This window comes from Pagrus major, chromosome 6, assembly GCF_040436345.1.
Source record: "Pagrus major chromosome 6, Pma_NU_1.0".
NCBI classification, from domain to species: Eukaryota; Metazoa; Chordata; class Actinopteri; order Spariformes; family Sparidae; genus Pagrus; species Pagrus major.
Window position 1 is genome coordinate 2750251 of NC_133220.1, and position 14688 is coordinate 2764938.

General features: G+C 39.8%; 1 protein-coding gene across 1 annotated transcript; it reads left to right on the forward strand.

The window, feature by feature from the left end:
- The first annotated feature begins 597 nt into the window (after positions 1 to 597).
- Positions 598 to 14373, forward strand: LOC140997601 (CD276 antigen homolog). Its single transcript, XM_073467547.1, has 6 exons — positions 598 to 764; positions 3564 to 3878; positions 4181 to 4219; positions 8356 to 8631; positions 12909 to 13184; positions 14228 to 14373. The coding sequence occupies exons 1-6, from the start codon at positions 695 to 697 to the stop codon at positions 14371 to 14373; spliced, it is 1122 nt and encodes a 373-aa protein (XP_073323648.1). The 5' UTR covers positions 598 to 694.
- Positions 14374 to 14688: the final 315 nt, after the last annotated feature.

The window sequence follows — 14688 nt, forward strand, 5'->3', positions numbered from 1 at the left end:
GTATTTTGCATAGAAACACACCCCCAAATGACGTCAGGATTGAAGCTGAATCTATTGGCTATCTAGTGGTAGCAAGCAGTAACAGCACAAGGCAGTAGATTTAAAGATATGGGCTGTTTTAATGAGCAATGTTGCCTGTCGCAATAATGCGACTTTGGCGCCTAGAGGGTTAAAACAAGGTTTCTAGAGACAGTTTACCTCACTGACAGCTTCATGAATGGAGATTACAGCTGAATGTAAAGAAATCCTCATGTCTGTGTAACGAGGCCTGAGTCTGTGAGGAGACAACATGATCCAGACCTGCTGACGGCTGAAGCTCAAATAATGTCCCAGATTACCAACATTCACCTGCAGATATTTGTTATTAATGGAGTCAAAGTCAAAAGTTGTCAGAACAATAAAGACCTCAGTGAAGTACAGAAACCTGAAAAATCTACTCAAGTACAGTAACAAAGTATTTGTACTTCGTTACTTCCCTCCTCTCAGTGGCCAACACCCAGACAAAATGCGATGGCAGCTGCAGGCCTGGTGATGGCGCTTTTATTCTGAAATATTAGTACCGGAAGTGCCGCAGCTTCAGGCTGAGGAGCAGAAACAGGTTGTGATGAACCAGTCAGGGTGTTGAGGAGTGTGTGAAGCTCCGTCATATAGAGACACCATCAGTGTGGTGAAGTCCTCAGAGGACATCACAACTATGGAGCTTCTTCCTCTCGTGTGTCTCTGTCTGCTGAGCTGCTCTGGAGAAACGTCTGCTGCTGGAGACGGTAAGAAAACTGATCATCACTCACTGACAGTTTTTAATTCTCACTTTGTTTCATCTGAGCAGCGGAACAATGCGGAAACATGCGGGATGTTCATCAGCTGCTTCCTGCTTTAGTGCGTACAAGACACCTGCTCAGCGCGCTGTGACGTCACACACGCACCCTGATCATCAGCACACATCGATAGTATTGATCGGATCGATTACAGAAGAATTACAGCTGGATGATGCTGAGTTTTAATCTCGAAATGCTCTGTAATGATGTCGTCATCACTGCTGTGTGTGTGTGTGTGTGTGCGTGCGTGCGTGCGTGCGTGTGCGTGTGCGTCGTCTCCATCCTGCTGCAGACACGCACAGGTTTCACAGAAACGCTCGTGCAGACATGAAACCTTCAGGATGTTGTGATTGTTGGACTTTGACTCTTAAAGTTCAGTTCACTTTGAACTAAAGTAGTTCCCTCAATAAAACAGAGACGTGGCGCAGATCTTCATCAGGAAGGACTTGATAGTTATTGGATCGTTAATGAGTTACATATAAACTATAGAGTAGATAATGAGTCACCACAGGACAGACTGGGAGACACGTTATCGATCAATCATCAGCTGATGATGAGTTCATGGTGACGTTCATTACTGATTAGCTTCGGCTATAAAAGCTGTAGTGTGCAGCAGGTTTAACACAAACTGGTCCCTCAACAATTAAACATTAAATACATTAATACATAAATAAATATCTGTGGGTTAGAGTCACTTTATTCATGAGTTATATATGAATCAGTGTGAAACAGGATACTGAATAGTTACCAAGTCAGATCATTAGTTAATCATTAGTTAATCATTAGTTAATCATTAGTTAATCATTAGTTACTCATTAGTGAGCGAGGAGAGAATAAACAGTTTAATCTGAGTGCTGTCCTTTATTTTAATTTTTGTTTACTCTTTAGTGAAATATAATAACAAGTAGTTACCTGGTGGACTCATGGATTATTAATAGTATTGATTGGATTGATGCTCTATAATGATGTGGCGTCTTCACTATTGGTGCGTGCGCGTGCGTGTCGTCTCCTTCCTGCTGCTTCAGACACTCACAGGTTTCTGTTGATGTGATGTTGCGTCATCACTAATGTGTGTGTGTGTGTGTGTGTGTGTGTGTGTGTGTGTGTGTGTGTGTGTGTGTGTGTGTGTGTTTGCCATGTGAAGCTTTAATCTGATGTCCTTTAGAAAGTACAGTGAACATATTTGAATCACAAAGTTAAAAACAACCTGTGTGTTTCAGCTGAGGAACAGGATAGTTTGGTGGTTAGTTGTGTCTTTGAATCCAGTCCAATAAATCAAGATCTGACATGAATAAAACTACAACTTCTCCTGGTGTTATAAAGCTGAAGAGTTTCCAGCTGAATACATTTTGTAAAATTCAAACACAAGGCTCAATAAAAAAAACCTAATTAACTATACTGTACAGCTTAAATATACTTACTGTATACTGTAACACACTGAATTTTAGACGTCCACTTCAGGTGTTAAGGGGAATTTATTATGTACAAAAGATGTCTGAAAAGACATAAACAGATAAACACACACTTATTAGTGTCCAGAATCGGATGTAAACCAGCTGCACTGGTCAACTGAACTATGCCAGAACTGAAACACTGATTATTAGCAGCATTTAGGTCAGTTAGGTCTCTGTCCAACAGAGCTTACGAAACCTAGGTGTTGTGTTTGACGAGGACATGTCTCTGGACCACCACTGTAAACAGTTGGTGAAGAACTGCTTCTATCATCTGCAGAATATCGCTAAACTGAGGTCCATGATTTCAAGACCTGAAATGGAGATGATAATTATGCCTTTGTTTCATCCCGCATTGACTATTGTAATGCTCTTTTTATGTGTTTTAACAAAAAGGCTGTAAATCGCCTTCAAACTGTGCAGAATGCAGCTGCAAGGCTCGTAACTGGATCGAAGAAAAGGGATCATATCAGCCCAATTTTATATTCCCTACATTGGTTACTGATTAATTTTAGGATTCATTTTAAGATTTTAGTACTTACTCTTCGAGCCCTCCATGACCAGGCTCCCTCCTACATCACAGAGCTACTGAGACCTACTCTCCCTCACGCTCTTTAAGGTCATCAGATCAGAAACTCTTGATGGTCCCTGCACTCATTTTAAAACACGAGGTGACTGCTCTTTCCAGGCCTCTGCCCCTCGCCTCTGCAATGCACTACCATTGACCTTACGTAGCACAGAATCCACTGAAGGTTTTAAGAGGGAACTTAATCTTTTTAGACAGGCTTTTTACTGATGATGTTCTGGGACCTCTGTGAAGCCACTGGGATTTGTGCCATTGTGTGTTTTTTGTTGTGATCTCTGTATTCTATTGCATTTTATCCTTGTTGTAAAGCACTTTGTGATTTCATCTATGAAAAGTGCTATATAAATTAAATTTACTTGATACAACGGTTACCACGACAACGGTTGCCAGCAGCAACCACCACGCTATCAGTTGCTACCGCCATCTACTGGCGTAAGGTAGTAACTGTTTCAGCCCGGTCGGGATCAGGTGTGTCTACACAGGTAAATTTAATCAGAAAATGAAGGGGGCTGACCCAGTTAACAATGCAAACAATATCTCACTAAAATGACCAGGGTGCCACATTAGTACAAGCACGACACAACCAAAACTATTATGTTAGAGGAAACAGGTGTTGAGTTATTGTTGTGGTGTGTAAAGTTGTTATCTGACTTTGTTTCCTGGTGACTCTGCATGTTAACATACTGAGTAACACATGTTTTTATCTTCCAGGTGTCAAAGTGGTCGTGAAAGAAGATGATGATGCTGTTTTACCCTGTTCGCTCAGACCCAAGGAGGACATCACAAGAAAGGCCTTTGACTGGAAGAAAGATGAAAGTCAGAAGGAGGTGTTCTTTCATGATGCAGCCGGCCACACAAATCAAGGTCCACAGTTCATAGATCGAGTCTCACATTTTCAAGATCAACTGATGAACGGCAACGCCTCCATAAAGATCAGAAAAACAAAGACGGCCGACAGCGGGAACTACAGCTGCATTTTTCCTCATCCTGAGCCGAGACAAACATTCATCATTGAGCTTGTTGTTGGTGAGTGCTTTCATTAAACAGTTAAAGATGTCCGCTCATTTACTGCTGCGACTGGTTCAGGAGTCCCAGATGGACTTTTGTTGTGGTCTGAATACACATCTGGCAGGGCCTCGAGTCCACAGAGCTGCAGCCACATCTGGAGAGATGACCTCTGTATCAAACATGCCTGATATCAGAGACACACTGCAGATTATGTCTCTGTGCAATGAAATTTCAGCCGTCTATAGTAGATGAAACATGACTTTTACACAGTATTACCTATCTGTTTCAAAACAATCTAACGTGTTTGTTTTTCCTTTCAGGTCAAGTCTTAAGAGACAGAACAGGTGAAAACATCCCAGGTGAGTCCTGATTCTGATGACGTCACTCCCCAGCTCTCATTGATAGAAAATGGCTGTCATCAGCTCCACAGGCCTCAGTATACTGTAAAGCAAACACTCTGAGGTTTATCAGCTGTGTTGATCTTATTTAAAGCTCAGAGACAGTTGAACTGGTAAATGATTAAACAGAGAAAAAGTACAAGTTTTCTTGTTTTTGTTTTTTTTCTTTTGTCATTTTTTAAATTAAATGAATAAGCTATAATCTGGGCCATCAGGCTGAAATTCACAGGATCTCTCCCTCAACTTGTCTAAAATGTCTGAACCAAATTTTAGGCTGACAGACAGAAGAGGCTCTGAGATATTTTAGAAAGTGCAGTACAGATTATCTCCAGCAGATGTCCACAGAGCTCTCTAAAACTTCTCCAAAGTTACCAAATGATGATAATAAATCCCTTTAAGATGCTGGAAAATGTCCCTCAGTGTTAAAGTTGACGATAAAAAAATGTTGTGAGTGTTTAAATAAAGATTTACATATTTATTATCATTGAATCATGTCTCCTTAAACAGATCAATAAAGTTTCTCTGTTATGTGGGTGTCCCGCGACCACAGGAAGTCCGACAACAGTCACTTCCATATATGGTGACACAGGTAATTTAATTGGCTGCTTACTCAGAGTGGTTTCACGGTGCTGACTTACCATTGGATGAGAGCAGCTGTCAATAACACACATGTGGCGCTGAGGCAAAGATGCTGTCCCTGTGATTGGCTGATGCAGTTAAAAGCCCGTTAGGTTCGTCCCTTTAGGTCGTAGAAAGATGCTGATTGGTTGGTTTTGTTCCGGGGCGTTTACTGATTTCAGAGATACTGAACATCATTGGTCAAATCTGTTGTCGATACTTTAAATTGATTAAAATGAAGTTGTTCGGAAAGTTTGACGAGCGCCGCTAAAAATAAACGACGGACACAATCGACTTTTTATTGTGGTGGTTTTAACTTCCGCTTCCGTTTAAAACGCGCTGGATTTAACGGGTGGACTTTTGTCTTTAAAACGAGCCGCTGTTCGTCTATAAATGTCTGTTTTTTACACCTATAAACACATTTTAACTGCGGCTACACAGGCTAGCTAGTAAGCAGCTAACTGTTTACTGCCGTAAAGTGAGACGCTGCTGTTGTGATGTCGTAAATCTTTATTTTAAGTTCCTAAATGTGTTGATAAAAACGAACATGTCAGCTTTCAGATGAGGTGTAATATGTGTGTGTTGACTTCTGTCGTCAACATGAAAATATGTTTTATGTTTGTTTATTATTTTTACACGTAAATATGCGGTCGCGTGCATCCTCCGCACCTTATAACATTAAGAGACAGAACAGGTGAAAACATCCCAGGTGAGTCCTGATTCTGATGACGTCACTCCCCAGCTCTCATTGATAGAAAATGGCTGTCATCAGCTCCACAGGCCTCAGTATCATTCAACACACTCACATCTGTTGAGCTGAACCTCTGTGTGTCATTCTGCTGTGTTACACATCTGGAGGACAACAACATCTGTTTCAGTTTGTGTCAGTGTTAAAGATTTACACTGAAAACTGCCTTTATATTATATTTATAATGACAGTCAATAGAAACTGTAAATATTGTGCTTTGATCATCTCAGTGACAAAAACACATTCAAAGTTATAAACACTCAATATTCCAGTTTATCAGGTAACACAGATAAAACTCACCAGTCTCATTAAACAGACCAGGAATTAATCTTCATGAAGGTTTTAATGATCAGATTGTGTTGAAACTGTTGATGTGATTGTGTTGAACTGAGATGTTGATTCAGTCTTATTGTCAGTTTGGAGACTGTAGTTTGTGTTTCTTTTAAACTATTATCTGTGTAGTGTGTTGAGATGCTGAGAGGTGTTTCTTATATTTAGTCACCCTCGTTTGAAAGAATTAAACTATGAAAATATATAAAAACACGTCAGTTTAATATTTCACAGCCGTCTCTTTGCTACTGAGCAGAATTTCAACTAATTTTAGGATTAATTTGCATTCAGACAGAATAATTAAATTTTTCTGAACAACACAATTCAGTCCTGATGACACATCAGGTGTGTTAACTTTGAAGATTCAGTCTTTCATTTTTAAAATTTTTGCTCTTTAAATTGAGCAGAAATTCACTTTAAATGTGAATCTGCCATGATATGAGTCAGAATCTGCCTCAACTTGGAAGTAATTAAAAATGTTTGAACTATCATCCTGTCAAACAATGATGGAGATTTATATTGTGCTTTTTTATTTATCAGTTCCTCTGTGTTTTACTCTTCTCCCTGTGAGCTGTTTATATCAGCAGAATATGTATAAAAAAAAATCCCAATATTATATTTTTATTACTGAAATTGTTCTTTCAGTCAATGTGATAATTACCAATAATTTCACCTTTTTGTATGTTAAAAATAAGTTCCTAACCTGTAGTTTATGCACAGTGGAGGATAACAAAGGTTCAGGTGTGAGAAAAGATGGATGATTTAATATTCTCCAGCTCTAATAAACTTGTCTTTTCCCCTCCTCTCTCAACACTTGTAGAACATGTAATGCAAATTTCAATCTTGTTGTCTTCCTCTGAAACTATAAAAAACATCCTCACCAGGGACGATATATTTGGCATTATGCGATAATTTATCAGGCTGATATATGTTGTGCTTCACTATTATAATGTGTTGTTCATATTATGTCCACAGGCAGGGGCGCCGCTAGGGATTTTGGGCCCCATGAAAAGAATCTTTACAGGGCCCCCAACACAGCGGCAAAATTTTTTGATGCTATTTTACATACAATTATGCATTTTAATGGTATTTTTGACTATCATTACCATATTTGTGAAAGAAGAACAGCATGACAGTTGACATGTACAGTAGGGGAAGAACTGAGCACTGGAGCACAATGGAATTCATTTTGAGTCATTTATTTGCTGCACCACTGATTCTTAAATTGGAAATAAACTCTTCCATGAAAAAATAGCAATTATAATCAGTGGAGAGAAAAAAATCTTTTTTTTTTTTTTCATTATATAGGATTTCCTATAATATAACTATTTGTAATAGCATAGTCACCAACATGTAAACTTCTCTGATTGGACTGAGAGCAGTCACCCCAGTCTGCTGCACACACCACAGATGTTCTCCTCTGTTCTTACTGCACGTCTTCTATTTCATTTTTTAAAAGGGTTTATGCTTTTTAAACCATTGAAATTGTTCAAAATGCCTTTTATTTAATTCATTTTAATTAATGAATTACCTTCATCATTGTATTGTTTTGAGACTGTAGTAAAATGTATTATATTTTGTATTATATTATGTATTATTATTATTATTATTATTATTATTTCAACACACACAGCTGCTCACCTCCTTCCTCATGTGGGGGCACTGGGGCTGGTTCAGGGCAAGGGGGAGTTTGGGGCTGACAGACAGCTGCTGCAGCTTCTGGTGCACTTGACTCTGTTCAGAATGAGGCATCATTTTGACAGAGGGGAGATCAACTATTATTGAATAAGAACAGCTTGATAAATGTTTGACTGGATTGATTATTTAACTAATATAGCAGTAAAATGTAAAAATCCAGAGTTTTCTTGAGCTAACATGGTGAGAAAAGTGAGCTAGCTTATAGACCACAGACAGGGACAAAGTTAATATCCATAACTTTCCACCACAACAAACCCACCTTTTTTTTGGAAATACTGGGTGACATATTGTCGACCCTTCAACTTCTTCTCCTCTCTTAATTTCTTTTCCTTTCTTTTTTGGCTGCCTGATTTTTGAGGCATACTGCTGTCTCCTCCGCTTTGCCCGCTGTGGCGCTGTCTGTGACAAATCGCAGGTGCGCTACCTGCAGCTGATCCAGGCGGACTGAACCATTTTACGTAAATAGAGGGGGGGGGAAAGGGGGGGCCCTGCAGGGGTTGATGCTTCCAAAACAAATAAAGGTATTGTTACCAGGACATGGAAAATAAAACATGTGTGATTATATGTTAGTTAATAACTTAGTGTCATTATTTTTTCTGTATTATAATTTCATCATCATTAGGGGCCTCTCTGGGCCCCCCTCCATCATGGGCCCCTAGAATCCGTCTCCTTTACCCCCCCTTTTCGGCGCCCCAGTCCACAGGTGCAGCTCCAAAGCCATCAGTCGCAATACTTGATCAAACAAAGGACTGGTCTCTGCTGCAGTGTGAAGCTCATGGTGATCCACTTCCTACAGTAGAGTGGAAGGACAGTGCTGGTTACGTCCTTCGTGCTGAGAAGCCACATATCTCAGAAAGAGGAGGTCGATCATACATCACTGTCAAGATTACTGTGACCAAGACCGACAACTTTAGCTGTGTAGCCACACAGGAGACAATCAGCCATAGGATTGCTGCTGTGACCTTCGTGCACTTGACAGGTCAGTGGTATTTTAATCTTCAGACTTTTTAATTATTATTATTTACAGATTACAGATTTTGACCTTAAGATCGACAGGTGTGTAGGAGAAGACTGAAGGCCGACAAAATCAGGAAAAAAAGAGTTCAGCACACTGTTTCTGTACGTAGACCTTCATCAGGTTATTTTCTTCCAAGATTACCTGATGAAGGTCTACATACCGAAACGTTGTTGTCATTTAACTTAATTGCAAGTGAGGTGGACAGTGTGCAGGACTCTTTTTCCTAATTATTATTATTTTAAAAGTATATGAGTTCAGACTGAACACACAGGAAATCAGCTCAAAGTCTGTTGATGTTTAAAATGTTTCAAACTGAAGAAACTCTGAGACTTAAAATAGAAAAAGAAGATAAAAGTGTTCTGGATGGAAATAAGAAGAAGAAGTGGAGTTCATGTTTGTGCTGCTGAAACATTCACTGTAAAAACTATCCAGCTGTTAAATTAACTGGAATAAAATCAACTTTTGTGTTCAGTCTGAATTCACCTTTAAGGATCATTTACATCATTCATTATCTTCTTCATGTTGGATATGACGACGTACAACTGTGATGATACATGACTACAATATGAGCACATACACTTGATTCATGTGTTCATTTAGTTCATTAATCAGAGAAACTGTGTTCACTGAGAGAGAAACTCTCAGTCCTGAAACATACATTGTAATTTAATACAGCAGCTCTGCCACTAACTCTGTTTTTATGAACTTTATAATGTTCAGTTTGTGTCGACTTTGTCTGAAATGTGTAAATGAAAGTGTGTTTATTACTGAGGTCACAGTTAAAAATCCGTGAACCCTTCGTTCTTTCGTTTCAAAACCAAATTAAAACCTTTTAAACCCAGAACGAAAAAACAGGAAAATAACACAAAACCACATTTTGTGCCTGTTATTCTGTTTTAAATCAAAAACAGAATAACATGAAAATTAAGTTTTGGATTTTTATTGTTTTGTTATTTTGATATTCTGAAATTTCGGGGAATGTTGGGAGATGTTTGGGAGTCAGAGGCGCCGGAAGTGAGCGGGAAAGTTGAGATCGCAGACTCTCCAGGCAGAATGAATGACTGCACTTCAGCCTTATGCAGAGAAGAACAGAAGAAAGAGAAAAGTATATTCAAATATATTATATTGTAATTTATTCCCATAAACGCTGCTCAGAGTGATCACAGGCTCTTCTGCCATCAGAGCCGGGGTCTCTCTCTCTCTTGCGCCCTGCACACAGTCAGTAGCAGCTTCTCTCTGTTAGCATCACATCAGATACCACGGGACCTCCACACAGCTTTAGCCACAGGCTAGTTAGCTGTTAGCCACAGGCTAGTTAGCTGTTAGCTGCCTGCTAGTTAGCTGTTAGCCTGCCTGCTAGCAGCTGTTAGCCTGCCTGCTAGCAGCTGTTAGCCTGCCTGCTAGCAGCTGCTAGTAGTAGCATCGTCCCATCGGCAGCTGCTGCAGTTTGTCTCTGTCCCGCTCCGCCGCATGGGACCTCACTGTGGGAACTAGTTGCAGCTTCTATGAAAAAAAAAACGAAGCAGGACTTCTCGATGTCTTTTCGGGTGTTTACTGATGAAAAAGACGATCACAGTACAATAAAAACGACGACTAACAGTAAAACAATCTCTGACTTCCAACGTTTTCCAACTGACTTTTTCTTCTTCTACGGTTCGAACTTTAACCTCCTCTCAGCTGACGTTAAACAGACCGAGCGCCCCCTTGTGGTCTAAATGTGTAACATCTCATACTGAACGCAACTGAAATCATGTGTGGAAATAACTTTACTTTTACTCTGTATTTTAATATTATCTATCTGATATATTTAAGCTATCTGAATGTAAATCATGAAATAGAATCCATAAATAAATAAATAATGATTTCTGAATAAATAATAATGAACAAAGGATACAACACTCACAGCTGCAGGCTCCGTACCGGCTGTGAAGCGGGTTTCAACCTTCAACCCTTTAAACAACACACGTTAGTGATTTAAAATTTAAAATTTACAATGCCAACAACATTGTAGCTTCACATTTAAACAGAAAACATTGTAGTGACTGGAGCAGCACCAGCTACGGACAGTGAGGGCGAGGTGGCGCAATGACTCATGGGAGTGTGATGTCAGACACTCGTGAGGCTGTTATTGTTCAGATATGTGTCGTTTTATTACTTTCTGTACATGTTCCGAGTGTTGTGGTTGTGTCCTGTTGTGTTCTAAGGATGTGTGTGTTAAGTAACATAAATATAAGTTTTACATTGCGCCACCATGGCCGAACAGGATATAGCGGGTAATGACATTCATCAATGTTCGTGTAAAACATCCTTGCCTAATGTTTAACAAACACGTGTGGTGCTGAACTGCCTCTTTGGTGACATTGTCTTTATATTATGCTTGTCACGACCTGTTACTATGTTGAAATCAGACATTTATTAGTCTTTGCTATTTCCGTCAATCCAAAAAAAAAACATTAGTCAATATCGCTTTATCGATGAAATCACAGGTGACCGGTGATGTTTACGTTTGGGTCGGTATCACAGGCTGGTAGACAGACTACATACATCAGACACTAACAACACTAATCCCTATGGCATCAACACAGTAGCATTTGGTGACCATCAACATTTCTTACTGCCCCCCAATCGAGACAGTCTAGAACCGGGCCTGAATACAGTCATGATCTAGTCCGTCCTGAGCCTCCAAAATAAAGTGTGAGACATGTCTGCATGGTGCAGCTGCAGCTGCTGACAGTGCAGCTGACAGATGTGCAGCCATATATATTTTCCTCATCGCTGCCTGAGGCCTATACAGGTAAAAATAAATGTGATAGTATGAAAACATTAGCCTACATATTGTTGTAAATATTTTTCTCTGACAATGGATTAATAATTATAGTAATAGGTTACAATAACAAATGCTTTTATTTTGAAATAGAAATGTGTTGCGTTGTCTTCCGCTAGTGTAGCGGACGTGTAGTTGGTACAAAGGATCTTCTGGTTGCCAGGTAACGGATCGGACCTCCTCGTCTTTTTTATTTCGCCTCTGTTGTTTTCCTCCTTGTAACTGTTCAGTATCACGTGTTTTAATCAGTAATGATCACATTCAGGCTTCAGGCTGAGCCGCGACTCCCCGGACAAAGACACAGTTTGCCATTGCAGAGACGCTTTATCTCCAGACCAGTTCCCGCTCACTTCCTTCCTCTGACTCCCAAACATCTCCCAGCACTCCCCGAATTATCAGAATATCAAAATAACAAAACAATAAAAATCAAAAACTTAATTTTCATGTTATTCTGTTTTTGTTTTAAAACAGAATAACAACAATCTTGTTTTTCCGTTTTTTTAATTTGGTTTTGAAATGATAAAACGAAAGAACGTTGGTTAAACGGATTGTTAAAGGTGGTGTTGTACTGAACTACATCACACTGAGAGGTGTTTCTGTTTTTTTGTCCTCCCTGTTTACAAACATGACGGGTCAGAATATTAGAAACACGTCTGAATATAATACAGTCCAGTTCAACACGTCACTAACTACGAGCTCAGTGATAAAGATTTTATTTCATTAACACCTCGATGACAGTGTCGACACAAACTGAACATTAATTCATCATAGAAGTGAAGTTAAAGTCAGAACAGTTGTGTTGGAACAGACAACAGTTATGATATATCACCATGTGAGAATATCAAATATCTAAGACAATATATAGTCTCACATCATGACAACAGTATATATTGTATATGTTGCTCAGCCCTGCTTTAGATTGTACAGGTGTTCCTATTAAAGTGGCCACACCCGAGCCCTGTTAACAGAAGGGGACAAGCTCTTAATGACCCTGTGTTTCACATTTCATAACACATTTTCTTTATTACTTTAATGTAAATAGACAACGAAGTTCACATGACGTCCTTTAATGTTTTTTTTAAGCACAACAAATGTGTAAAAGTTCAGGAGCTGCTGTAAAGTCTTCACTGTTGATGTGTTTCTGTCATGATGTGAGTCAGAAAAAGTGTTTTAGTTGTAAATAGTTACAAACTCTTTGTAGAAGTTAAATGTGTCTGAAATATGATCCTCTGTTGAATAATGCTGGGAGCTGTAACTGAGCCTCATCATGCTTTTTATTACTTTCTTGTGTTTTTCTTTCATCTTAAACTCTCTTAAGCTCTAATCAACAAGCAGAGATGTGATGAACAAAAAACATCCCAATATTACATTTCTGATGCTGAAATTAAATCTAATGTCATCTTTTGTTTCACAGGTGCAGCTTCTGAGCCGTCTGTCACAACAATTCAAACAGATGATGGGACGGTGCTGCAGTGTGTCGTTCGAGGTGCTTCTCCAAAACCTAAAGTTGAGTGGAGGGACAGTTCTGGAAACATCCTCCCTGTTAAAGATGTGAAGGTCACAGAAAGAGGAGACAGCTACGACATTGTCCTCCAAGCTGCTTTGACAAAGACCGACAACTTCCGCTGTGTCGTCACTCAGGAAGAAATCAACCATAAGATTTATGCTGAGACGTATGTGCCTCTTGATGGTGAGATCAGTCTAAGCAGTGTATTAACACTTCAATCATTTTAATTCTTGTTGGTTTATAAGTTTTCAGTCTTCAGGATGTTGAGATCAGTCTGATCTTCACCCACAAACTCAGTAACAGATTTATAAATGTCTGCTGCAGCCTGATCCTGACACTCTGTCACATCTAACTTCCAAAAGAAAAATGTTGTTAAATTGAAGAATTATTATTTCACCAAAACACACTGAAGTTTTTATTAGTTTCAAGTTTCAAGTTTTTATTGTCAATTTCTCCACATGTAGCAGACATACAGAGGAATGGAAAAGACGTTTCTCACTGTCCCACGGTGAGAGAAATAAAGTGCACAAGCACAACAAGATGAAGACATTTCCCAACACTAAAGTATCAATAAGGTGCACGACAGAAATAAAGACATTTACTAACATTAAATAGACAATAAAATATATTAAAAAACTACTGTTTCTGTATGTACAGTATGTCCAGTCTCTGTATGATATGTAGTGCAAAAGAAGGCAGTCAGTAATCAGCAAAAAGTTTCTGTGATGTATTTGTAATAATGCAAAAGACAGTCAGTCTGAAGGTTCAGAGGCCAGAGGTTTTTGGGGAGTGGGAGAGAGTTCAGCTTCCTGACAGCCTGGTGGATGAAGCTGTTTGTGAGTCTGGTGGATGAAGCTGTTTGTGAGTCTGGTGGATGAAGCTGTTTGTGAGTCTGGTGGATGAAGCTGTTTGTGAGTCTGGTGGATGAAGCTGGTTGTGAGTCTGGTGGATGAAGCTGGTTGTGAGTCTGGTGGATGAAGCTGGTTGTGAGTCTGGTGGATGAAGCTGTTTGTGAGTCTGGTGGATGAAGCTGTTTGTGAGTCTGGTGGATGAAGCTGTTTGTGAGTCTGGTGGATGAAGCTGGTTGTGGGTCTGGTGGATGAAGCACGGAGGCTCCGGTATCTTCTCCCAGAGGGCAGGAGGCTGAACAGACTGTGCGGGGCGGCTGGCGTCGCTCACCATCATGGTGCTTTGCGGGTGAGGCGGGTGGTGTATGTGTCTTGCAGGGAGGGAGTGGGGCACCAGTGATCTTTCCAGCTGTGTTCACTATCCGCTGCAGGGCTTTTTGTTGCAGTCAGTGCAGCTCCCGCCCCACACAGTGATACAGCTTGACAGGATGCTCTCAATGGTGCCCATGTACCCGTGTATGTAGTCTGTCTACCAGCCTGTGATACCGACCCAAACATAAGCATCACCGGTTAGTCGTGATTTCATCGATAAAGCTCTATTGTAAATTTTTTTTAGATTCACAGAATTAACAAAGTCTGTGGTCAATAAATACTTGATTTCAGTTTACTAATAGATCGTGACAAGTATAATTTGAAGACAATGTCACCAGACAGGCCCAGCAACAGCAGAGTGAAGCCGTCAGAGAGGCGTCACTGTGAGCTCTGTTCAGATTAGAGAGATTAGAGAGAGACTTTATTAATCCCAATGACAAACTGCAGCGTTACAGCAGCCGAGTTAC

What these genes read in the sequence shown, in the direction of transcription:
- LOC140997601 (XM_073467547.1), top strand. Translation starts at nt 695, where the DNA reads ATGGAGCTTCTTCCTCTCGTGTGTCTCTGTCTGCTGAGCTGCTCTGGA. An exon ending in AACAGGTGAAAACATCCCAG is followed by an intron (nt 4,220 to 8,355) that starts GTGAGTCCTGAT and finishes CCCAGTCCACAG; the next exon opens with GTGCAGCTCCAAAGCCATCA. An exon ending in GACCTTCGTGCACTTGACAG is followed by an intron (nt 8,632 to 12,908) that starts GTCAGTGGTATT and finishes TTTGTTTCACAG; the next exon opens with GTGCAGCTTCTGAGCCGTCT.